Source organism: Malaclemys terrapin, chromosome 3 (assembly GCF_027887155.1).
Source record: "Malaclemys terrapin pileata isolate rMalTer1 chromosome 3, rMalTer1.hap1, whole genome shotgun sequence".
NCBI lineage: Eukaryota > Metazoa > Chordata > Testudines > Emydidae > Malaclemys > Malaclemys terrapin.
The window spans coordinates 207,993,716-208,011,813 of record NC_071507.1 but is presented as its reverse complement, the minus strand read 5'-3'; the positions used below and the strand labels follow the sequence as shown (position 1 = coordinate 208,011,813).

Below are 18,098 nucleotides of genomic sequence, written 5' to 3'. Positions count from 1 at the left end.
GGCACAGGGGGGATGGGATGGGGGCCCGGGGGCAGGGAGAGCTGGGGGTGTGACAGGATGGGGGCCCCTGGGCACGGGGGAGGTGGGGGTGGGATGGGGCCCCAGGCACAGGGGGGATGGGATGGGGGCCCGGGTGCAGGGGGGATGGGATGGGGGCCCGGGCGCAGGGGGGATGGGCGAGGAGCTGGGGGGGACACAGAGCTGCCTGGGGTAGGGAGGAGGCTGGGGGAGGGGTCCTACGGGCACCAGGCTGACCCCATCTCTGTGCCAGGCCCGGTGGGCAAGGCGGACGTGTGGCCCAGAATCGCCTTCTCGGCCGCGCTGACGTCCCGGCACGAGGAGCCCGGAACCATCCCCTTCGACAGGCTGCTGGTGAACGACGGGGACGCCTATGACCCCTACACTGGTGAGCTGCGCCCCCCGGCCAGCCCTCCCATCCACACCCCATGGGGGGGAGCTCCCTCCGGCTAGCCCTCCCCCCAGCTAGCCCCCCCATGCCCCACGGGGGGGAGCTCTCCCCGGCCAGCCCTCCACCCCACGGGGGGAACACCCCACGGCCAGCCCTCGCCCCCACACCCCACGGGGGAAGCTCCCCACAGCCAGCACACCCCACAGGGGAGCTCCCCATAGCGAGCCCTCCTCCCCACAGCAGTGACTGTGTCCACATCACCCCACGCCAGGGTGCCGCCCCTCGGGCTCAGGGGGGGCAGCAGGGGGCCGGGAGGGGGCAGGATTTAGGATTACTGGCAGTGCTGGGCCTCGGGGGAGCCCAGGGCTGGGGGTTGAGCTTGAGGGGGGACCCAGGGCAGGGGTAGCAGGGGCCTGTGCTTTGGAATTGGGGGCACTGGCAGGGCTGTGTGTGGGGAGCTCAGGGCTGGCAGGGGGCTGTGGGGCGGGATTGGGGCACTGGCAGAGCTGTGTGTGGGGAGCGCAGGGCTGGCAGGGGGCAGTGGGGCGGGATTGGGGGCACTGGCAGAGCCGTGTGTGGGGAGCTCAGGGCTGGCAGGGGGCAGTGGGGCGGGATTGGGGCACTGGCAGAGCCGTGTGTGGGGAGCTCAGGGCTGGCAGGGGGCTGTGGGGCGGGATTGGGGGCACTGGCAGAGCTGTGTGTGGGGAGCTCAGGGCTGGCAGGGGGCAGTGGGGCGGGATTGGGGCACTGGCAGAGCTGTGTGTGGGGAGCTCAGGGCTGGCAGGGGGCAGTGGGGCGGGATTGGGGGCACTGGCAGAGCTGTGTGTGGGGCACTCAGGGCTGGCAGGGGGCTGTGGGGTGGGATTGGGGCACTGGCAGAGATGTGTGTGGGGAGCCCAGGGCAGGGGTAGCAGGGGCTCATCGCGTGCTCAGCCCCCCGCCCCCAGCCCAGGGGCAGTGCCCTGGGGTGATGGGCCCCCCTGGGGGGACGCTCCCGCCCCACTGATGGGCTGCCACCCCCACCCCCCGCCAGGTATCTTCACGGTGCCCGTGGCTGGGCGTTACTTCGTCAGCGCCGTGCTGACGGGGCACCGGAACGAGCAGCTCGAGGCCGTGCTGTCGCGCTCCAACCAGGGCATCGCCCGCAGCGACTCGGGTGGCTACCAGCCCGAGGGCCTGGAGAACAAGCCAGTGGCCGAGAACCAGCCCAACCCTGGCTCCCTGGGCATCTTCAACCTGCTGCTGCAGCTGGAGGCGGGCGAGACGCTCTGCGTGGACCTGGTGACGGGCCGGCTGGCGCACTCTGCCGACGAGCCGCTCACTGTCTTCAGCGCGGTGCTGCTGTACCCGGGCGACGGGGGCGAGGTCGGCTAGTCCCTGCCCCCTGGCACAGGGGAGGGGCCGAGCCAGGGCTCCCCAGCCCAGCCTCCGGCGTGTTGCATCCTGCTCCAGCCCTGCCCTCGCCCTAGGGGGTGCAAAGGCCATGACCCATCAGTGCTGGGGGGCAGGGGGATCCGAGGCGCTGCAGGAGACACGGCTCCCTGGCATGGGGGGAAAAGGGGGGCCCAGGTCGGCAGCCCACCCCCACGTGCTGCAGCAGCGGGAGCAGGAGGTAGCGAGAGCCCCGTGGAGCCCAGCCCCCCTCGCCCCCCTGCTCCTGGCTCCCAGCCCCGGGTCCCTCGCTGCTCCCAGCTACCCCCCAGCTGCAGGGGCCCAGGGGGCTCATGACCAAGGCACCCCAGGGGCCGGCCAGGGCCGGGGCCTCAGGCAGACGCGTCTCCTGCAGGCCGGCCAGCTGCTGCGGGGGGCTCCAGGCTGTGACCCCTGCAGGGATACCCCAGGCCTGGGGCCCGGGATCCCCCTCCCTTGAAGCCAGGCCCCTCCCCCACCCACATCGACCGGGCACCTCCCTGTTATTTATCATCCTGTCGCGCCCATTCCTGCCCTGCTGCCCACCCTTGGGGACCCGCCTGCCACGCCCCTCTGCACAGCTCCTGCTCACCAGCTCAGCCCCTCACCGCCCCCAGTCACAGACCCCAGCCGCCCCCACGCCAGGGCCGGAGAGCGCCCGGGGGGGCGGCGCCGGGCCCCCTCCCAGCACAGACAGCACCAGAGATGAGCCGGCGGGCAGCACTGCCCGCGCTGGGCCTGGCTGAGGGAGCCATGGGAGGGAGGGGGCCATGAACGGCTCTGCGGGCGGCGGTGCCCCACCCTGGCCCAGGAGCCAGCTCTGCCCAGGCACCGATTCCATGTATTAATAAAGAAACGTCACGGTGTTTTGTACCCTGTGGCCCCGCCTCGTTCCTCAGCCCGGGGCCGTGGCGGCTCCTCACCAGAGCAAGGCGCAGGGCGAGCTGCCCGGGGGTGCCCGACTCAGCCCCCGGGAGAGGACTGCCAGGCCAGCGCCAGCCTGCCCTGAGCATGGCGCTGCAGCGGGGGCTCCAGGCGTGGGGTGAACCCCCCCACGGCTGCCCCTCAGTACTGCCAGGGGCAGAGCCACCTTGGGGTGCCCCCACCCATCCACCAGCGGGGGCCAGGGCAGGGCAGGGCAGGCGCCGCCGGGCAGAGGCAGCCGGGAGAAGCCACCGTTGCCAGAGCCGGCGCACGTCAGCGCCACCCGCACATTGGCCCAGGCCAGAGCCCCTGGGCCCTGCGAGCAGCTGCAGCCGCGTCCCCTGCCCGGGCACCGCAGGGGCTCCCTCCCTGCCCACGGGCAGCGCTGCAGAGACCAGGCCCAGGCTGCATGGAGTCACACAGGGGCTTGCAGCGGCTTTATTGCCCACAGCCCGGTGGGGCCAGGCCCAGGGCAGCTCCCACAGCCGGCCCCTGCTGGCCACGCCCCAGGGTGGCCAGCGCGCCCGGCCTGGCAGCCCAGGGGACGAGGATGCTCCCTGCACCCTCATGCAGCCACTTGCAGGAACAGGACCAGGGCCTCTGCTCCTCACCAGCGGGTCTGCCAGGCTGGGGCCCTGTGCCCAGGAGGGGCCAGCCCAGGGCTCCGTCCTCCCGCGGGCAGGGGGCATGTGCCCAGCTCAGCACCAGGGCAGCGGCCACCAGCAGACCGGCCCCCTACCCCCCAGTCCTTGAGGTGCTGCTGGCCTGGGCCCCACGGCCGCTCAGAAATCCTCGTCCCAGCCCGAGAACTCCTCCTCGGCCGGCGTCCAGTCCACCGAGAAGCGCTTGAAGTTGGCGTAGGGCGGGCCCTGTGGAGGGAGGGCGTGGGGCTCAGTCTCCTCCAGCTCCCTCCTGCCCCACACGGGGCTCGGCCTGGTCCTCCCTCCCTGGCTCACCACCCGCCCCATGACACCCCCCAGCTCTGGCCCTGCCTGGGGCTCCCGCAGCTGTGGGCTGCTTGGCCTGGACTGCACCCCCGGGGAGGGACCTCCCTCGCCCCGTGTTGCAGGGTCCCTGGCCGGCGTGCGTGGGGGAGGGGGATGCCATGCCAGGGGGCCCCCCCATCCTGTGGGCAGAGTGATCCACCATGGCATGCTGGGAGATGTGGTGCCCTACGCAGGGCTGGCTCCAGGGTTTTGGCCGCCCCAAGCAGCCAAAACAAACAAAGAAGAAGGCGCGATCGCAATCGTGATCTGCAGCGGCAATTCGGCGGGAGGTCCTTCACTCCCAGGCGGAGTGAGGGACCGTCCGCCGAATTGCCGCCGAATACCTGGACGTGCCGCCCCTCTCCGGAGCGGCCGCCCCAAGCACTTGCTTGAGAAACTGGTGCCTGGAGTCGGCCCTGGCCCTACGGAGGCAGAGCACGGCAGCCCCACCCCCACTCCCGCTCCAAGGACTCAACCGATCGCCCCTCGACACTGGGCATCCAAGCCCAGGGGTTCCCCAGCCTTGCCCAGGGGTGCCCCCCCGCAGCCCCTCACCTGCTTCATCAGCGCCAGGGTAGGAGCATCGACCTGCCGCAGGGCCAGACGCTTCCACTTCACCGAGCCAAACCACCTGGGACCAAGGACAGCGTCAGCGGGGCGGGAGCGCCAGCCACAGGGGGTCCCAGCTGCTCCAGCCCCATCTCTCCCAGCTGGGGAGGGAACCCCCAGCAGGGGGCGCTGTGGGGAGTGGGGCTGGAGGGGGGCCATGGCCGTGGGGAGTGGGGCCGGAGGGGGGAACTGTGGCTGGGGGGGGTGCTGTGGGGAGCGGGGCCAGAGGGGGGCCCTGGCTGTGGGGTGCGGGGACGGAGGGGGGCCCTGGCCGTGGGGGGCTCCCCGTCTCCCTTGGCCCCTCTCCTACCTGTGTTTCCTGATGCCGCGGATGCCGGTGCTGGTGTTGCCCAAGCGCTGTCCCGGCCGGAGCCTGCGCCGGGGCAGAGAACAGGCTCAGTGCGGCCCCTGTCACTGCCCCCTCCCCCCGCAACCCACCCAGTCGTGCCCCTGCCCGGCAGGTTCACATGGCACCGGCCACGGCGCGGCTCCAGCAGGGGCCTGGAGGAGCCCTTTGCCCACAGCTCAGCAACGGGCTCGCCGGGAGGGCAGGAAGTCTCGAGCCCTGTGCCCCCCGACCCTCCTCACCTCCCCCGGGTCAGGCCCTGGAGCCGTCTACAGCCGGCCTTGTGGGCTGGCCAGCACCCACCACGCCAACCCTGCAGCCGTGGGCACGCGGCAGTGCCAGGGAGCTGCAGCCCGTGCCCAGTCCACGCACCGGCACAGCTTGGAGACTAGCGAGCAGGCGGCCTCGCTCACATAGGCCGGGAATGAGAACACCCCATCCAGGATCTTGCTGTAGATCTTCTGGGGCTCGGCGCTGTGGAACGGGGGCCTGGCGAGAGAGGGGGGCATCACGCACCTGGCAGGCTGCTCCCGGGACCCCCCTAAGCTCTCCTCCTCCGCCACCCAGCAGGCAGCTCCCGGGACCCCCCTGGGCTGGGCTGTTCCAGAGGACCCCCCCATGGGCCACTCCTGGGACCTGACCCCTGCTGCTCAGGTGAGTTAACCCCTGTGGGGCATCTGAGGCTCGGGGTGGGGGTGTGACGTTATGAGTGTAATATAATATCTCATTGGAAGGTGACAGGGCCAAAAAGAGTTAATTAACTCACAGACTGACCTGACCTATGGCCGAACCTAGACTGGTTAGGAAGATCTGTAAATGAACAGAGCTTTGAAATGCAAGTCTGTATTGTTAGAGATAGAAGGGGAGATGTTTGCTCAGGGCTTGTGATGTAAGCAAACAAGTCTTGTCCATTGCTATAGTTTTAATTCAAAGATCAAAAAAGGAATATTAACATTTAGGAAGACACTTGAGGGAAATAGTATTATTGTCTCTATGTCTCTTTGAAGGTTGTGGTAATCTGTATCTGAACTGTTTAATGGATAAATGACCCTGTGCTAATTGCCAGGATGTTTGGGAGAAGGAGAGTTAAGCCTATTGTTTTCTCAGGCCAAAAGGCTGCAGGAAATGTATAAGAACCCTGGGACACGATCCTGCTGCATCTCAGATCTGCTTTGGGTTTCAAGAGGGGGAAACCTTAAGCCACAAGGACTGAGATCCCCAGTCACTGACTGGAGTCACTCTGAATATGGACATTGGACTATAACCTATGGACTATTTCTAAAAGGACTTTTGGCAACTACAAACTCACCATCTCTGCTATGTATCTGAACCTCAAGAATTGAATTCAAGTCTGTCTGTAGATTGATCTTTTAACCAACACTCTCTCTTTTCTTTTTTAATAAATTTTAGCTTAGTTAATAAGAATTGGCTGTAGCGTGTATTTGGGTAAGATCTAACTTATCATTTGACCTGGGTCTGGGGCTTGGTCCTTTGGGATCAGGAGAACCTTTTTCTTTTACCTTCAAAGAGACATAGAGACAATAATACTATTCCACTCAAGTGTCTTTCTAAATACTTCACTTGCACCACAGCTCATAGAGCCGAGAAGCTCCTTTTTTTATCTTTGAATCAAAGCTATAGCAATGGACAAGACTTGTTTGCTGATATCACAAGACCTGAGCAAACAGCTCCCCTTCTACCTCTAACAATGCCGGCTGCATTTCAAAGCTCTATTCATTTACAGATCTTCCTCACCAGTCTCTACAGTTCGGCCATGGATTAGGTCACTCCGTGAGGTAATTAACTCTTTCTGGCCCTGTCACCTTCCAATGAAATATTATATCACACTCCTAACGTCACACTGCCCTGCTCTAAGCAATTTGTCCTGAATTGATATTTTCAGTTGTGTCCTTCCAAAGGCAGCATTGTTACAGGGTGTGACGAACTGGGACTGTTCTTGATGTGGTCTTTGAACGCTGGGTGGGGAGTGTTGGCTGGGAAGGCAGGGGAGTGTGGCTAGGACAGTCTGCATTGGGGGATGGGAGACTGGCCTTGAGGGAAGATACCTGAGCATGTAAGGTGAGAACCCAGGAGGGGGCTGGGCCAGGTGAGATCTTTGCCCGGGGAAACTGGACAAAGGCTGGGGGAGGAGATGCTGGGGAGAGTGAGAGTTTCAGGAGCTGGCTGGTGTAATGGAGGGGAGCCCAGACGGGGCTCTGACCCCCCCAATGCGGCTGTGGGGCCCTGGGACCCCAAGATGGACCAAACTGGGGGGGGTCTTGTTGTCTGTGCCTGCAAGACCTGTCTTGCACTGTGTTCCTGTCATCCAAATAAACCTTCTGCTTTACTGGCTGGCTGAGAGTCATGGAGAATTGCAGGAAGCCGGGGGTGCAGGCCCTTGTGTCCCCCCACACTCTGTGACACAGGGGGGCAGGAGGTGACCCCCAGGGGGCACTTTGGGGGGTCCAGGCTCCATGTCTGAACCCCAGGGGGCACTGCAGGTGTCGCAGGCACAGGTGGGGGAGGGGCTGATCCCGGGGGGTACCACAGGGATCCCAGGCACAGGTGGGGGAGGGGCTGACCCCCGGGGGGGTACCACTGGCCATCCCAGGCAATGGTGGAGGAGGGGCTGATCCCGGGGGGTACTGCGGGGGGTCTCAAGCACAGGTGGGGGAGGGGCTGACCCCTGGGGGGTACCACGAGCATCCCAGGCACAGGTAGGGGCAGGAGCTGACCCCTACAGGGGTCCCAGGCACAGATGGGGGCAGGGGCTGACCCCCCGGGGGCACCGCGGGGATCCCAGGCGGGGGCAGGGCGGCTCGCGGGGTCCCTCACCGGCCCACCAGCATCTCGAAGATGAGGATGCCCATCATCCAGAAGTCGACGGCGAAGTCATGGCCCTCGTGCCGCAGGATCTCAGGTGCCAGGTACTCGGGCGTGCCACAGAACGAGTAGGTCTTCTCCCCCCGCGCCAGCTCCTTGGCAAAGCCAAAATCCACCTGCCAACAGGCGGGCCATGAGCAGAGCCCCACCCCCGCCAGGCCGGCCAGGCCTACAGACCTGGGCTGGGGGTCGCTGCCCTGGCTGGGTGGGGCGAGAAAGAGTTAAGGGACTGCTCGAAATGGACCCAGCTCAGCAAGGGGGCAGAGACAGGCCATGCCAGCTCTCTGACTCGGGGATTTCCCCCCGCTGGGGGGATGGGAAGGGACCCCCCGAGAGAGCAAGGCCTGGGAGGTGGGAGGGGGGCCCAAGGGGTCTCTGCAGGAAGCTGGGGGCCAGAGGCCCAGAGGCTGCGTGGCTCACCCTGGGGGAAGAGTGAGACCCGGTGGGGGCTGGCCCACTGAAGGGCCCCTCCCAGAGACTGTTCCCAGGCTGGGGCCATAGCCCGGCCCTGTAGATCCCTGACAGAAGGTCTTTCGCTTCCCTGAATCCTGCTCCTCTTAGGCCTCCATGCTGTCATGTGGCAGGGAGTTCCACAGGTTAGTGCCATGCGCGAAGGGCACTTCCTTTGACCACAGCTCCATCTGGCACCTTTCAATTCAGCAGCCATCCCTGGCTCTGCTCTCGGGGGAGGGGGGGAATAGCATTAGCCCCGATTGCCCCGTCTCTTCCTCATGCTCAACAGGTGCAGACCTGTTCCCCTCGCCTACCTCTTATCTCCCTCCTGCCCAGCCTAGACACCCCGTCCTGCTCGCTGCCCTGGCACCAGGTGCCTGACCAGAGCCTGGTGAGGGGCCCACGGGGCTGGGCAGCGCTTGGGGACTGTTCCTGTTGCTCGCAGTCCATGCGCGGCCTGGCACCTGTTTGCTGCTCCGGCCACCGCGCAGGGAGCCGAGGTCCCATGGACTGGCACAGTGCCACCCAGCTCCCCCCCCCGGCAGGAGGGCACAGCGCAGGCCCCGGGGACAGGGATGGCATGACTGGCCCAGGAGCCCTACCTCTGCTTTGGCAGCATCCAGCCCTCCCTGGCACCCATCCGGCTGGGAACGGGGCCTCCCTGCACTCCGGGTCCTGCCCTTCACCCCACCAGGCCAGGGGCCTTCCACCAAGAGCCTCCGGGAGGGGCCGTGCCCCAGGCCTCTCCCCAGTGCCAGGAAGACCGGGGCCGACCCGGGCAGCTCCCCCGCTAGAGCCCTACTGGCTGCTCCGGGGCCTGCCGGCCCTGCCCCCAGGTACCAGTTTGATGTAGCCCTGCTTGTCCAGCATCAGGTTCTCGGGCTTGAGGTCCCGGTAGATGATCCCGTTGCCGTGCAGGTAGTCAAGTGCCTCTACCACGCACGCTGAGCAGAACACGGCCACCTCCTCCTCGAAGCAGCGCCTGGGGGGCATGACGGCTCAGTGCCCACACGTCTGCCCTGTGCCCGTGGCCGGCACGGCCCCCGCAGGCACAGCCCCCAGCCTGACCCCTTCCTATCCTCCAGCCGCCCCACTACTGCCCTGCCCACGCCACCTGCCAGCCCAGCACACGGCAACCCTGCCTGTGCCGCCAGTCAACACCGCCCCCCGCCCTCCAATAACCCCACTACGGTCCCGCCCGCCCCCAGCAATCCCACCAGCCCTGCCCACCCCCAGCAATCCCAGCACGGCCCCGCCCACCCCCAGCAATCCCACCAGCCCCACCCGCGCCACCTGCCAGCCCGGCACACGGCAACCCTGCCTGTGCCGCCAGTCAACACCGCCCCCTGCTCTCCAACAACCCCACTACGGTCCCGCCCACCCCCAGCAATCCCACCAGCCCCGCCCGCCCCCAGGAATCCCAGCACGGCCCCGCCCACCCCCAGCAATCCCACCAGCCCCGCCCACGCCACCTGCCAGCCTGGCACACGGCAACCCTGCCTGTGCCGCCAGTCAACACCGCCCCCCGCCCTCCAGCAATCCCGCCACTACCCCACCCGCCCCCAGCAATCCCAGCACGGCCCCGCCCGCCCCCAGCAATCCCACCAGCCCCGCCCACGCCACCTGCAAGCCCGCAACACAACAACCCTGCCTGTGCCGCCAGTGAACACTGCCCCTCACCCTCCAGTAATCCCGCCACTACCCCGCCTGCCCCCAGCAATCCCAGCATGGCCCCGCCCGCCCCCAGCAATCCCACCATGGCCCCGCCCACATTGCCCATCTACAGCACCCCCACCCGCCTCCAACAACCCCGCTATGGCCCCGCCTGTGCCACCTGCCAACCCGCTGCCCGCCCACCCTACACCCGCACCAGCCCCCATCTGCCACAGCCTCACCCGCGCTGCCACCAGCACCCCCCCCACGCCGTCCCCCTCGCTCCGCGTGCCCCAGCTCCGTACACCTCACGCAGCTTCGTCCACAGCTCGCCCCCCTGGCAGAACTCCAGCAGCATGTAGACGTACTGGCTGTCCCTGAAGGTGCCAAAGAGCCTAGGGGAGAGGGTGAGAAGGGGTTAAACTGGAGCCTCCGACCCCCTCTGCGCCACAGCATCCTGCCAATGCTCCCCAGCACCCCCACCAGCGCCCCCCACTCCTGGGGGCAGCCCCCCAGCACCCCCACCAGTGCCCCCCCACTCCTGGGGACAGCCCCCCCAAGCAACCCCACCAGCGCCCCCCACTCCTGGTGGCAGCCCTCCAGCACCCACACCAGTGCCCCCCCACTCCTGGGGACAGCCCCCCAGCACCCCCACCAGCGCCCCCCACTCCTGGGGGCAGCCCTCCAGCACCCCCACCAGTGCCCCCCCACTCCTGGGGACAGCCCCCCCCAAGCAACCCCACCAGTGCCCCTCCCCCCAGGGGCACCACTGCACTCGCTGCCCCCTGTGCGCTGCCCCCAGCCCAGGGGCGGCGCCTACCCCACGATGAAGGGGCAGCGGCTCTGCTCCAGCACCCGCTTCTCGGTGCGCACGTGCTCCTGCTGCCGCCTCCGCACCACGTGCTCCTTGCGGATCCGCTTGAGGGCGAAGAGCAGCCCCCGCCCGCGCACCTGGGGGGAACAGGGCGTCAGGGGCCTCGCAGGGCCCGGGGTCTCCCCCCAGGCTGGGCAGGGCAGGCTGGGGGGTGAGGGCTCGGCACGCCCGCAGCTCTGCCCCCCAGAACTGGCGCTTGGCGGGAGGGGCTGCTTGGTCTCACCAGCTCAACTCTGCCAAAGCCGCCGGTGCCCAGGACCACGGGGAGGCCCTGGTGCTGCCCGTCCTCGTAGCGCACGGCCGCCAGGTCCTGGAGCCGCAGCGGGGCCGGGGTGGTCTCGGGGCACGGGGCGCTGTGGGGGAGCGACCCACGGTGAGAGGCAGGACACACAGACAGCACCCGCCCCGCCATGACCCCACCCCAGCCTGACCTGGCGGGTCCCGCTCACACACCCCCTGCCCCAGGGCCTGGGGAGAGACCCCACCTGCTGCCTCTGGGCAAAAGGCACTAGGGCCTGATGAGAACCAGAACTGGCCCCGACGCACAACGTGCTCCACGCCAGGCCCAGCCAGACCCCCAGCTCCGGCCTGCCCCCCCACGGCTGTGACCCCGCAGTCACTACCTCCCCCCACAGCTGTGACCCTCCTAGCCCCTACCTCCCCCCACGGCTGTTACCCCATCCAGCCACTACCTCCCCCCACAGCTGTGACTCCACCCTGCCATGGTTGTGACCCCCTCAGCCACTATCTGGGGGGGGGTCAAGTTTGGGAAACAAAGGATTCCCGCCTTATGTCAATCCTATTTAAGGCAAACAGGACTCCTCCTCGCCATGGCCTGTCTGCCCAAGAAGACAGACTGCTGAAGGGAAGGCAGGGGGAGTCCAGACTGAGACGGGTCCAGTCTGAAAAGGAATAACTGGAACTCGGAACCACAGTAACTTTGCAACCTGCCTGCAATGACATCCAGGGGGAGAAATGTCTTTAGTGAAACCAGCTTAGTCTGCGTTGTTCTGTGTGTTACCCCTTTCACCACTGAAACGCTGACCCTTATAGTTAATACAATTTGTTTCTGTAATTTCTAGCAGGGGGTGGGGTGGGGAAGAAGTGTGCACACCTCTCTCCACACTGAGGGAGGGGCCGCATTTGGGCTTGTCCCCCTAAAAGGAGTGAGCACCCGAGTGCTGGAGCGGAGTCTGCCCAGAGCTGACCTGCAGCTGGGGGTGGCCCTGCCTGTGTGCCGAGGAGGTTTTCCAGGCGAGTCTCATCTTACGCTGGGGTTACGTTCCGCTGTCAGCGCGTAAAGCGAAAATCGCGTAGAGTCAAAATTCCACTGAGCGTAATGGCGGGCGGAATCGCTCGCACTACAGGTACAGTATTTCAATTGTTATTTTTCTCTTTTGTTGTTGTTGGTTTTGCCGAGCGCGCAAAGCTGAATTCGCGCATGTTAAATGCGCATAAGATGAGACTCGCCTGTACTAGCCTGGCTCAGCAAGCCAGGTGAAGGGGGCCCAGGCTGGCAGGACAGGCAGACTCGGGGGAGCTCAGCACATCGGGGGGCGTCCCAAGGGGCCCAACCTGTCACACAGGGGTTCAGAGAAGCTGACCTGTGAGGCAGGGTCACACAGCTGGGGCCTGTTTGGTGTTGAGAGAAGGGGCTGAGGGGGGACCTGAGAACACTCTGCAGAGCTGCTCAGTGCTGTTCTACCGGGGGGGGATCACTTGTTCTCCACGTCCCCGGCAGGTAGGACGAGAAGCAATGGGAGGGAGACTGAGGTTAGCGCCTAGGAAGACCTGTCCAGCGGCTGGGGAGTGAAGGTGGGGACCCGCTCCCGAGGGAGGCTGTAGGATCCCATGTTGGCCAAACCCCTGTCAGGGCTGGTCCAGGTACACCCGGCCCTGCCTCAGCGTGGGGGGCTGGACATGGTGCCCTCGCGAGGTCCCTTCCAGCCCCACCCTTCTGACTCTCTGAGAGACAGAGCCAGGGAGACCCGGGCGGAGGGGGAAGGATCCCTCGAGGGCCGGCTGGGTCTGGGCAGGGCCCCGGGGCCGGGACTCACCGTCCAGGCTCAGGAAGGGAGGGAACCTCCAGCACGGCCACATCTCTGGCAGGGAGAGAACAAACCGATCAGCGGGTCAGTCCCCCGGGACCAGGACAGGAGCCCCTCTGCCACTGCGTGGCACCCGCCCCCTGGAATCCCCTGCCATCCACCTCCCCATGGCACCCACCCCTGCCACCTGCCCCCATGGCCCCCTTCCTCCCTACCTCCCCATGGCACCCGTCTTATAGCCCCCTGCCACCCACCTCCCCATGGCACCCACCCCTGCCACCTGCCCCCATGGCCCCCTTCCTCCCTACCTCCCCATGGCACCCGTCTTATAGCCCCCTGCCACCCACCTCCCCATGGCACCCACCCCTGCCACCTGCCCCCATGGTCCCCTTCCTCCCTACCTCCCCATGGCACCTGCCTCATAGCCCACTGCCACCCTGTCACTGTGCAGCATCCGCCTCATGGCCCCCTACCACCCTGCCACTGCATGGCACCCACCCCCTGGCATCCCTTGCCACCCACTGCCCCATAGCACCCACCTCATGGCCCCCTGCCACCCACCTCCCCATGGCATCCGCCTTATAGCCCCTGCCCCCCTGCAACTGCACAGCACCTGCCCCCTGGAATCCCCTGCCACCCACCTCCCCCGGGCACCCACCCCTGCCACCTGCCCCCATGGTCCCCCTCCCCATGGCACCCCCCCCCCCATGGCAGCCGCCCCCCATGGTCCTGGCTGGGCCTCGTGACATGGGGCTGCCCTGGCCCCATGGAGGGGCAGTGTGAGCAGGACCCCCCCTCCCCGTCCCCACGGAGACACTCACGGCTCCGAGAGCTGCCTGGGCGTGGGGCAGAAGGGGCAGATCTCCTGGAAGTCTCTGTGGGGAGGGAGGAGACGGGAGGCGTTGGCAGGACCGGTGGAGGGACCCAGCCCCCAGAACAGCCTCTGCCCACGGGAGCCAAGGCACAGCGCAGCCCCTGACCCAGAGACAGGGGGAGGGAGGAGCAGAGACAAAGAGACTTGGCCAGGCTCACATAGCAAATCAGTGGCAGCACCGGGGAGAGAACCCAGGAGTCCTGGCTCCCAGCCCCCCCTGCTCTAAACCACCAGGCCCCACTCCCCTCCCACAGCTGGGGAGAGAACCCAGGAGTCCTGGCTCCCAGCCCCCCCGCTCTAACCCACCAGCCCCCACTCCCCTCCCAGAGCTGGGGAGAGAACCCAGGAGTCCTGGCTCCCCTACTCTGGCTCCAGTTACTCTGCCTGGCAAGCCTGTGGAGGAAGGGGGGGCGGAGCCAGCCCTGGGCACCGCATGCCATGGCCATGGCGCCATCGGGCAGGGCTTGAAGTCAAGTCCCCTCTCCCCACGGTGCCCCCTAGCGTGGGGCTCCCGCCCTCTGGGGGGGGACTCACTCCTTGGTGACGGTGATGCAGGCGACCTCCCCGTGCGCCCGGCAGGTGGCTGTCCGGCGGATGTTGCTGCAGAGAGGAGAGAAGCCGTGAGGGAGGTCGGGGGCTGTGCGGTGCGGGGTGGGGACAGGAGACTTGGCGTCTCTACTGGGACGGGGAGCCAGGGACTGGGGGTTTGCGCCCCGGGTGTGGGCTGGGAGTGTCCGTCTGGGGGCGGGGAGCAGAAACACTGGGAGGCAAGTACCAGCGAGCCCGCCTGCGCTGGGGGGGTGACAGGGGTGGGGAGAGCGCCGGGGAGAGCGCACATCCGGCTGCAAGAGCCCACGTGGACCCCGCAGTGTGCGCGCGCGCATGCGTGTATGTGCTGGACCCCGCAGTGTTTGTGTGTGTGTGTTGCACGTCCGGCTGCAAGCGCCTGCATGAGCCCCCACGGTGTGTGTGCGTGTGTGCCGGTCCCTGCAGGGTGTGTGCCGGTCCCCCAAGGGTGTGTGTGTGTGTGGGGGTGTGTGTGTATGTGCACGCGCGTGTGTGTGCTGGGCCCTGTGGGACGTGTGTGTGAGTGAGTGTGTGTGCCGGGCCCCACAGGGTGTGTGTGTGTGTGTGGGGGGGTGTATGTGCACGCGCGTGTGTGTGCCGGGCCCTGTGGGGTGTGTGTGTGAGTGAGTGTGTGTGCTGGGTCCCACAGTGTGTGTGTGCGTTGCACGTCTGGCTGCAAGTGCCCGCATGGGCCCCTGCTGTGCGCGTACCAGGGCCGGCTGGGCGGGGCCGAGGGGCTCCAGGGCGGCACCTACCGCAGCAGCGACAGCTCCCCGAAGTGCTCGCCGGCTCGCAGCACCCGGATCTGCTCCTCCCGCCCGTGCACGCGCCTGCTGACCCGAACCTGCAGGGAGATGGGGGCTGGGGCATCGCTCCTGGGGGGGCTGGAGGAGCAGGGGGCCCCTGGGCTGGCAGAGGAGCCCAGTTTGGGGGGTTGGAGGGGTAGGAGCAGGGGGCCCTGGGCTGGCAGAGGAGCCCAGTTCGGGGGGGGGGGTTAGAGGGGGCAGGGGACCCAGGGGCACAGCAGGGCAGGGGACTGGTACTGTTTATACCTGGGCTCTCTGACGGGAGCAGCACCCTGACCCCCAGGCTCCCCAGAGTCACCTACGAGCCCCCAAAGTGCCCCTGCTCCCCTGTGGCCGTGGAGCTGGGGGTGGGCTCTGGGCCGTTGGGGGTGGGGGTAAGCGGGCGGGGGGGGTGGCGCAGGGCACATCGGGCTGCCCCGCTGGCTCCCCCGGAGGAAGGTGTGAGCGCGAGCTGCCCGGGCTGGCTGCATGGAGGGGCTGCTGGGAGACAAGGCCCTGGGCTCATTAGCCCAGCTGAGCGGGGAACCGAACCCAGGCGTCCTGAGTGCCAGGTGGGGGCTGCAGCCCCTGCCCTACTTCCCAAGAACCCTGGGAGGGGGTGAACTGTTGTCCCAAAGGGGGGGAGGAGGGGAAGGGTCGTGCCCCGGCAGAGCAGGGGAGGGAGGGAGGGGTAGTGTCCCAGGCAGGGTGGGGGAGGGGTCGTGCCCCAGGTAGGGCAGGGGAGGGGTCGTGCCCCCAGCCAGGCTGGACCCACCTCTCCTCTCAGGATGATGTAGAAGTTATTCCCCTCGTCCCCTTCGCGAACAATCACCTTGTCATGAGCGAATGTGCACTGCAGGACAGACACATGGACAGACCCGTCACTGCAGGACAGACACGCGGACAGACCCGTCACTGCAGGACGGACACGCGGACAGGCCTGGCCCCGCAGGATGGACACATGGACAGACCCGTCACTGCAGGACGGACACGCGGACAGGCCTGGCCCCGCAGGATGGACACATGGACAGACCCGTCACTGCAGGACGGACACGCGGACAGGCCCGGCCCCGCGGGATGGACACGCGGACAGGCCCGGCCCCGCGGGATGGACACGTGAACAGGCCAGGCCCCGCGGGATGGACACGTGGACAGGCCAGGCCCCGCGGGATGGACACGTGGACAGGCCCGGCCCCGCGGGATGGACACGCGGACAGGCCTGGCACCACAAGGTGGGACAGATGCCCTGGCGACCCAGGGAGAGGCACTCAGGGATTTACCCAGCCCTGTGCCAGGGCACGGGGTCCTCGACCTGTGCCCCCCTGTGCCCAGGCGTGTCGCCAGCCCCAGGGCCCAGCATGGAACCAGTGCAGCCTCGCGTGCACCAGTTCCTGACCCTTGGCCCGGCCCCCAGCCAGGGCTGGGACCAGCCGTCCCTGTGTGCCGCTCCCGGGGCGTGGAGGCACTGTCAGTGCCATGGGGCAGCCCCATCCCTAGACGCGAGGGAGCCCGTGGGGCCCGTGGGACTGCGCAGCCCCCGGCTCCTACCTCCTCCATGGAGTCCAGCAGCTTGGACAGCTGAGCGTCCGCCAGGCCCTGCAGCGATGGCGCCCTGGGGAGAAGAGCGGGGCCATGTCAGCACACTGGCCCGCCCGGCACCCAGCCCGGGGACCGGCACCCGCTGCCAACGGCACCCAGCCTGGGGACCGGCACCCACTGGCCCGCCCGGCACCCAGCCCGGGGACCGGCACCCACCGCCCACGGCACCCAGCCCGGGGACCGGCACCCGCTGCCAATGGCACCCAGCCCGGGGACCGGCACCCGCTGCCAATGGCACCCAGCCTGGGGACCGGCACCCACTGGCCCGCCCGGCACCCAGCCCGGGGACCGGCACCCACCGCCCACGGCACCCAGCCCGGGGACCGGCACCCGCTGCCAATGGCACCCAGCCCGGGGACCGGCACCCGCTGCCAATGGCACCCAGCCTGGGGACCGGCACCCGCCGCCAATGGCACCCAGCCCGGGGACCGGCACCCGCCGCCCACGGCACCCAGCCCGGGGACCGGCACCCGCCGCCCACGGCACCCAGCCCGGGGACCGGCACCCGCCGCCAATGGCACCCAGCCCGGGGACCGGCACCCGCCGCCCACGGCACCCAGCCCGGGGACCGGCACCCGCCGCCCAGGGCACCCAGCCCGGGGACCGGCACCCGCCGCCCACGGCACCCAGCCCGGGGACCGGCACCCGCCGCCCACGGCACCCAGCCCGGGGACCGGCACCCGCCGCCCACGGCACCCAGCCCGGGGACCGGCACCCGCCGCCAACGGCACCCAGCCCGGGGACCGGCACCCGCCGCCCACGGCACCCAGCCCGGGGACCGGCACCCGCCGCCCACGGCACCCAGCCCGGGGACCGGCACCCGCCGCCCACGGCACCCAGCCCGGGGACCGGCACCCGCCGCCCACGGCACCCAGCCCGGGGACCGGCACCCACTGGCCCGCCTGGCATCCAGCCTGGGGACCGGCATCCACTGCCAAAGGCACCCAGCCCGGGGACTGGCACCCGCCACCAACAGCACCCAGCCCGGGGACTGGCACCCGCCACCAACAGCACCCAGCCCGGGGACTGGCTGCCACCGCCAACGGCACCCACACTGCCAACGCCACCCAGCCAGGGGACCGGCACCCGCTGCCAACGGCACCCAGCCCGGGGGACTCAGCGCCCTGCCAATGGGACCCAGGCCCAAGTGGGGTTCCAGAAGGATACGAGCGTGACGGAGGCAGCCATAGGCGTGGGAACTAGGGGTGCAGCACCCCCAATATTACGCAGGGCTTTGCTCCCAGCCCCGGCTGCTGTTCCCATGCCAGGCTGTTCCCGCCCCCAGCTGTGGCCCCAGCCTCAGCCCCTTTACCCCGTCCGCGTTCTCCCCCCCCACCTCCCCACAGAGCCATGGCCCAGCTCCCAGCCCCAGCTCTACGGGGCAGTTGGGGGTGCAGACAGGGGTAAGGGGAGGCGCAGCTGCAGCACCCCCACTCTAAAAGTGTTCCAGCAGGACGTCCTCATGACCTGGTTCCCCACTGATGGAGTTGGTGGGAGCTGGAGCTGGAGCTGAGTGAAGGAGCTTTGGCTGGAGGAACAGAGGCTGGCAGCCCATGAGATGCAGCGAAAACACGAGGAAGAAGCACGAGAGGCAGCGAAAGTGTGAACGGGGGCTGGAGAAACCGAGGGCGAGAGGACCCACCGAGGGTAAAATGGGGAAAGGCCCCAGGATGCCGGT

The 18,098-nt window shown here is 67.9% G+C and overlaps 2 protein-coding genes across 6 annotated transcripts in view; one reads left to right on the top strand and one right to left on the bottom strand.

Moving 5' to 3' along the window:
- Positions 1–2,692, top strand: part of EMILIN1 (elastin microfibril interfacer 1) — a 33,626-nt gene extending 30,934 nt beyond the window's left edge. The window contains exons 7-8 of the mRNA XM_054022082.1: positions 272–406; positions 1,443–2,692. Of these exons, the coding sequence (XP_053878057.1) occupies positions 272–406; positions 1,443–1,783 (476 nt within the window). The 3' untranslated portion in view covers positions 1,784–2,692. The remainder of the gene's footprint in view (positions 1–271; positions 407–1,442) is intronic.
- A 473-nt stretch (positions 2,693–3,165) lies between these two features.
- The window catches only part of LOC128833865 (cGMP-dependent protein kinase 1-like), a 57,161-nt gene continuing 42,228 nt past the window's right edge, over positions 3,166–18,098 (bottom strand). For 4 of the 5 annotated variants that reach the window (XM_054022084.1, XM_054022083.1, XM_054022085.1 and 1 more), the window contains 15 exons: positions 16,370–16,433; positions 15,597–15,674; positions 14,792–14,880; positions 14,004–14,069; positions 13,417–13,470; positions 12,605–12,649; positions 10,771–10,900; positions 10,494–10,624; positions 9,979–10,068; positions 8,861–9,002; positions 7,520–7,683; positions 5,057–5,173; positions 4,649–4,711; positions 4,285–4,360; positions 3,166–3,612 (listed from right to left, as the gene is read on the bottom strand). In XM_054022084.1, the coding sequence (XP_053878059.1) occupies positions 3,526–3,612; positions 4,285–4,360; positions 4,649–4,711; positions 5,057–5,173; positions 7,520–7,683; positions 8,861–9,002; positions 9,979–10,068; positions 10,494–10,624; positions 10,771–10,900; positions 12,605–12,649; positions 13,417–13,470; positions 14,004–14,069; positions 14,792–14,880; positions 15,597–15,674; positions 16,370–16,433 (1,396 nt within the window). In that variant the 3' untranslated portion in view covers positions 3,166–3,525. The remainder of the gene's footprint in view (positions 3,613–4,284; positions 4,361–4,648; positions 4,712–5,056; positions 5,174–7,519; positions 7,684–8,860; positions 9,003–9,978; positions 10,069–10,493; positions 10,625–10,770; positions 10,901–12,604; positions 12,650–13,416; positions 13,471–14,003; positions 14,070–14,791; positions 14,881–15,596; positions 15,675–16,369; positions 16,434–18,098) is intronic. The other variant, XM_054022086.1, reaches the window with a different exon arrangement.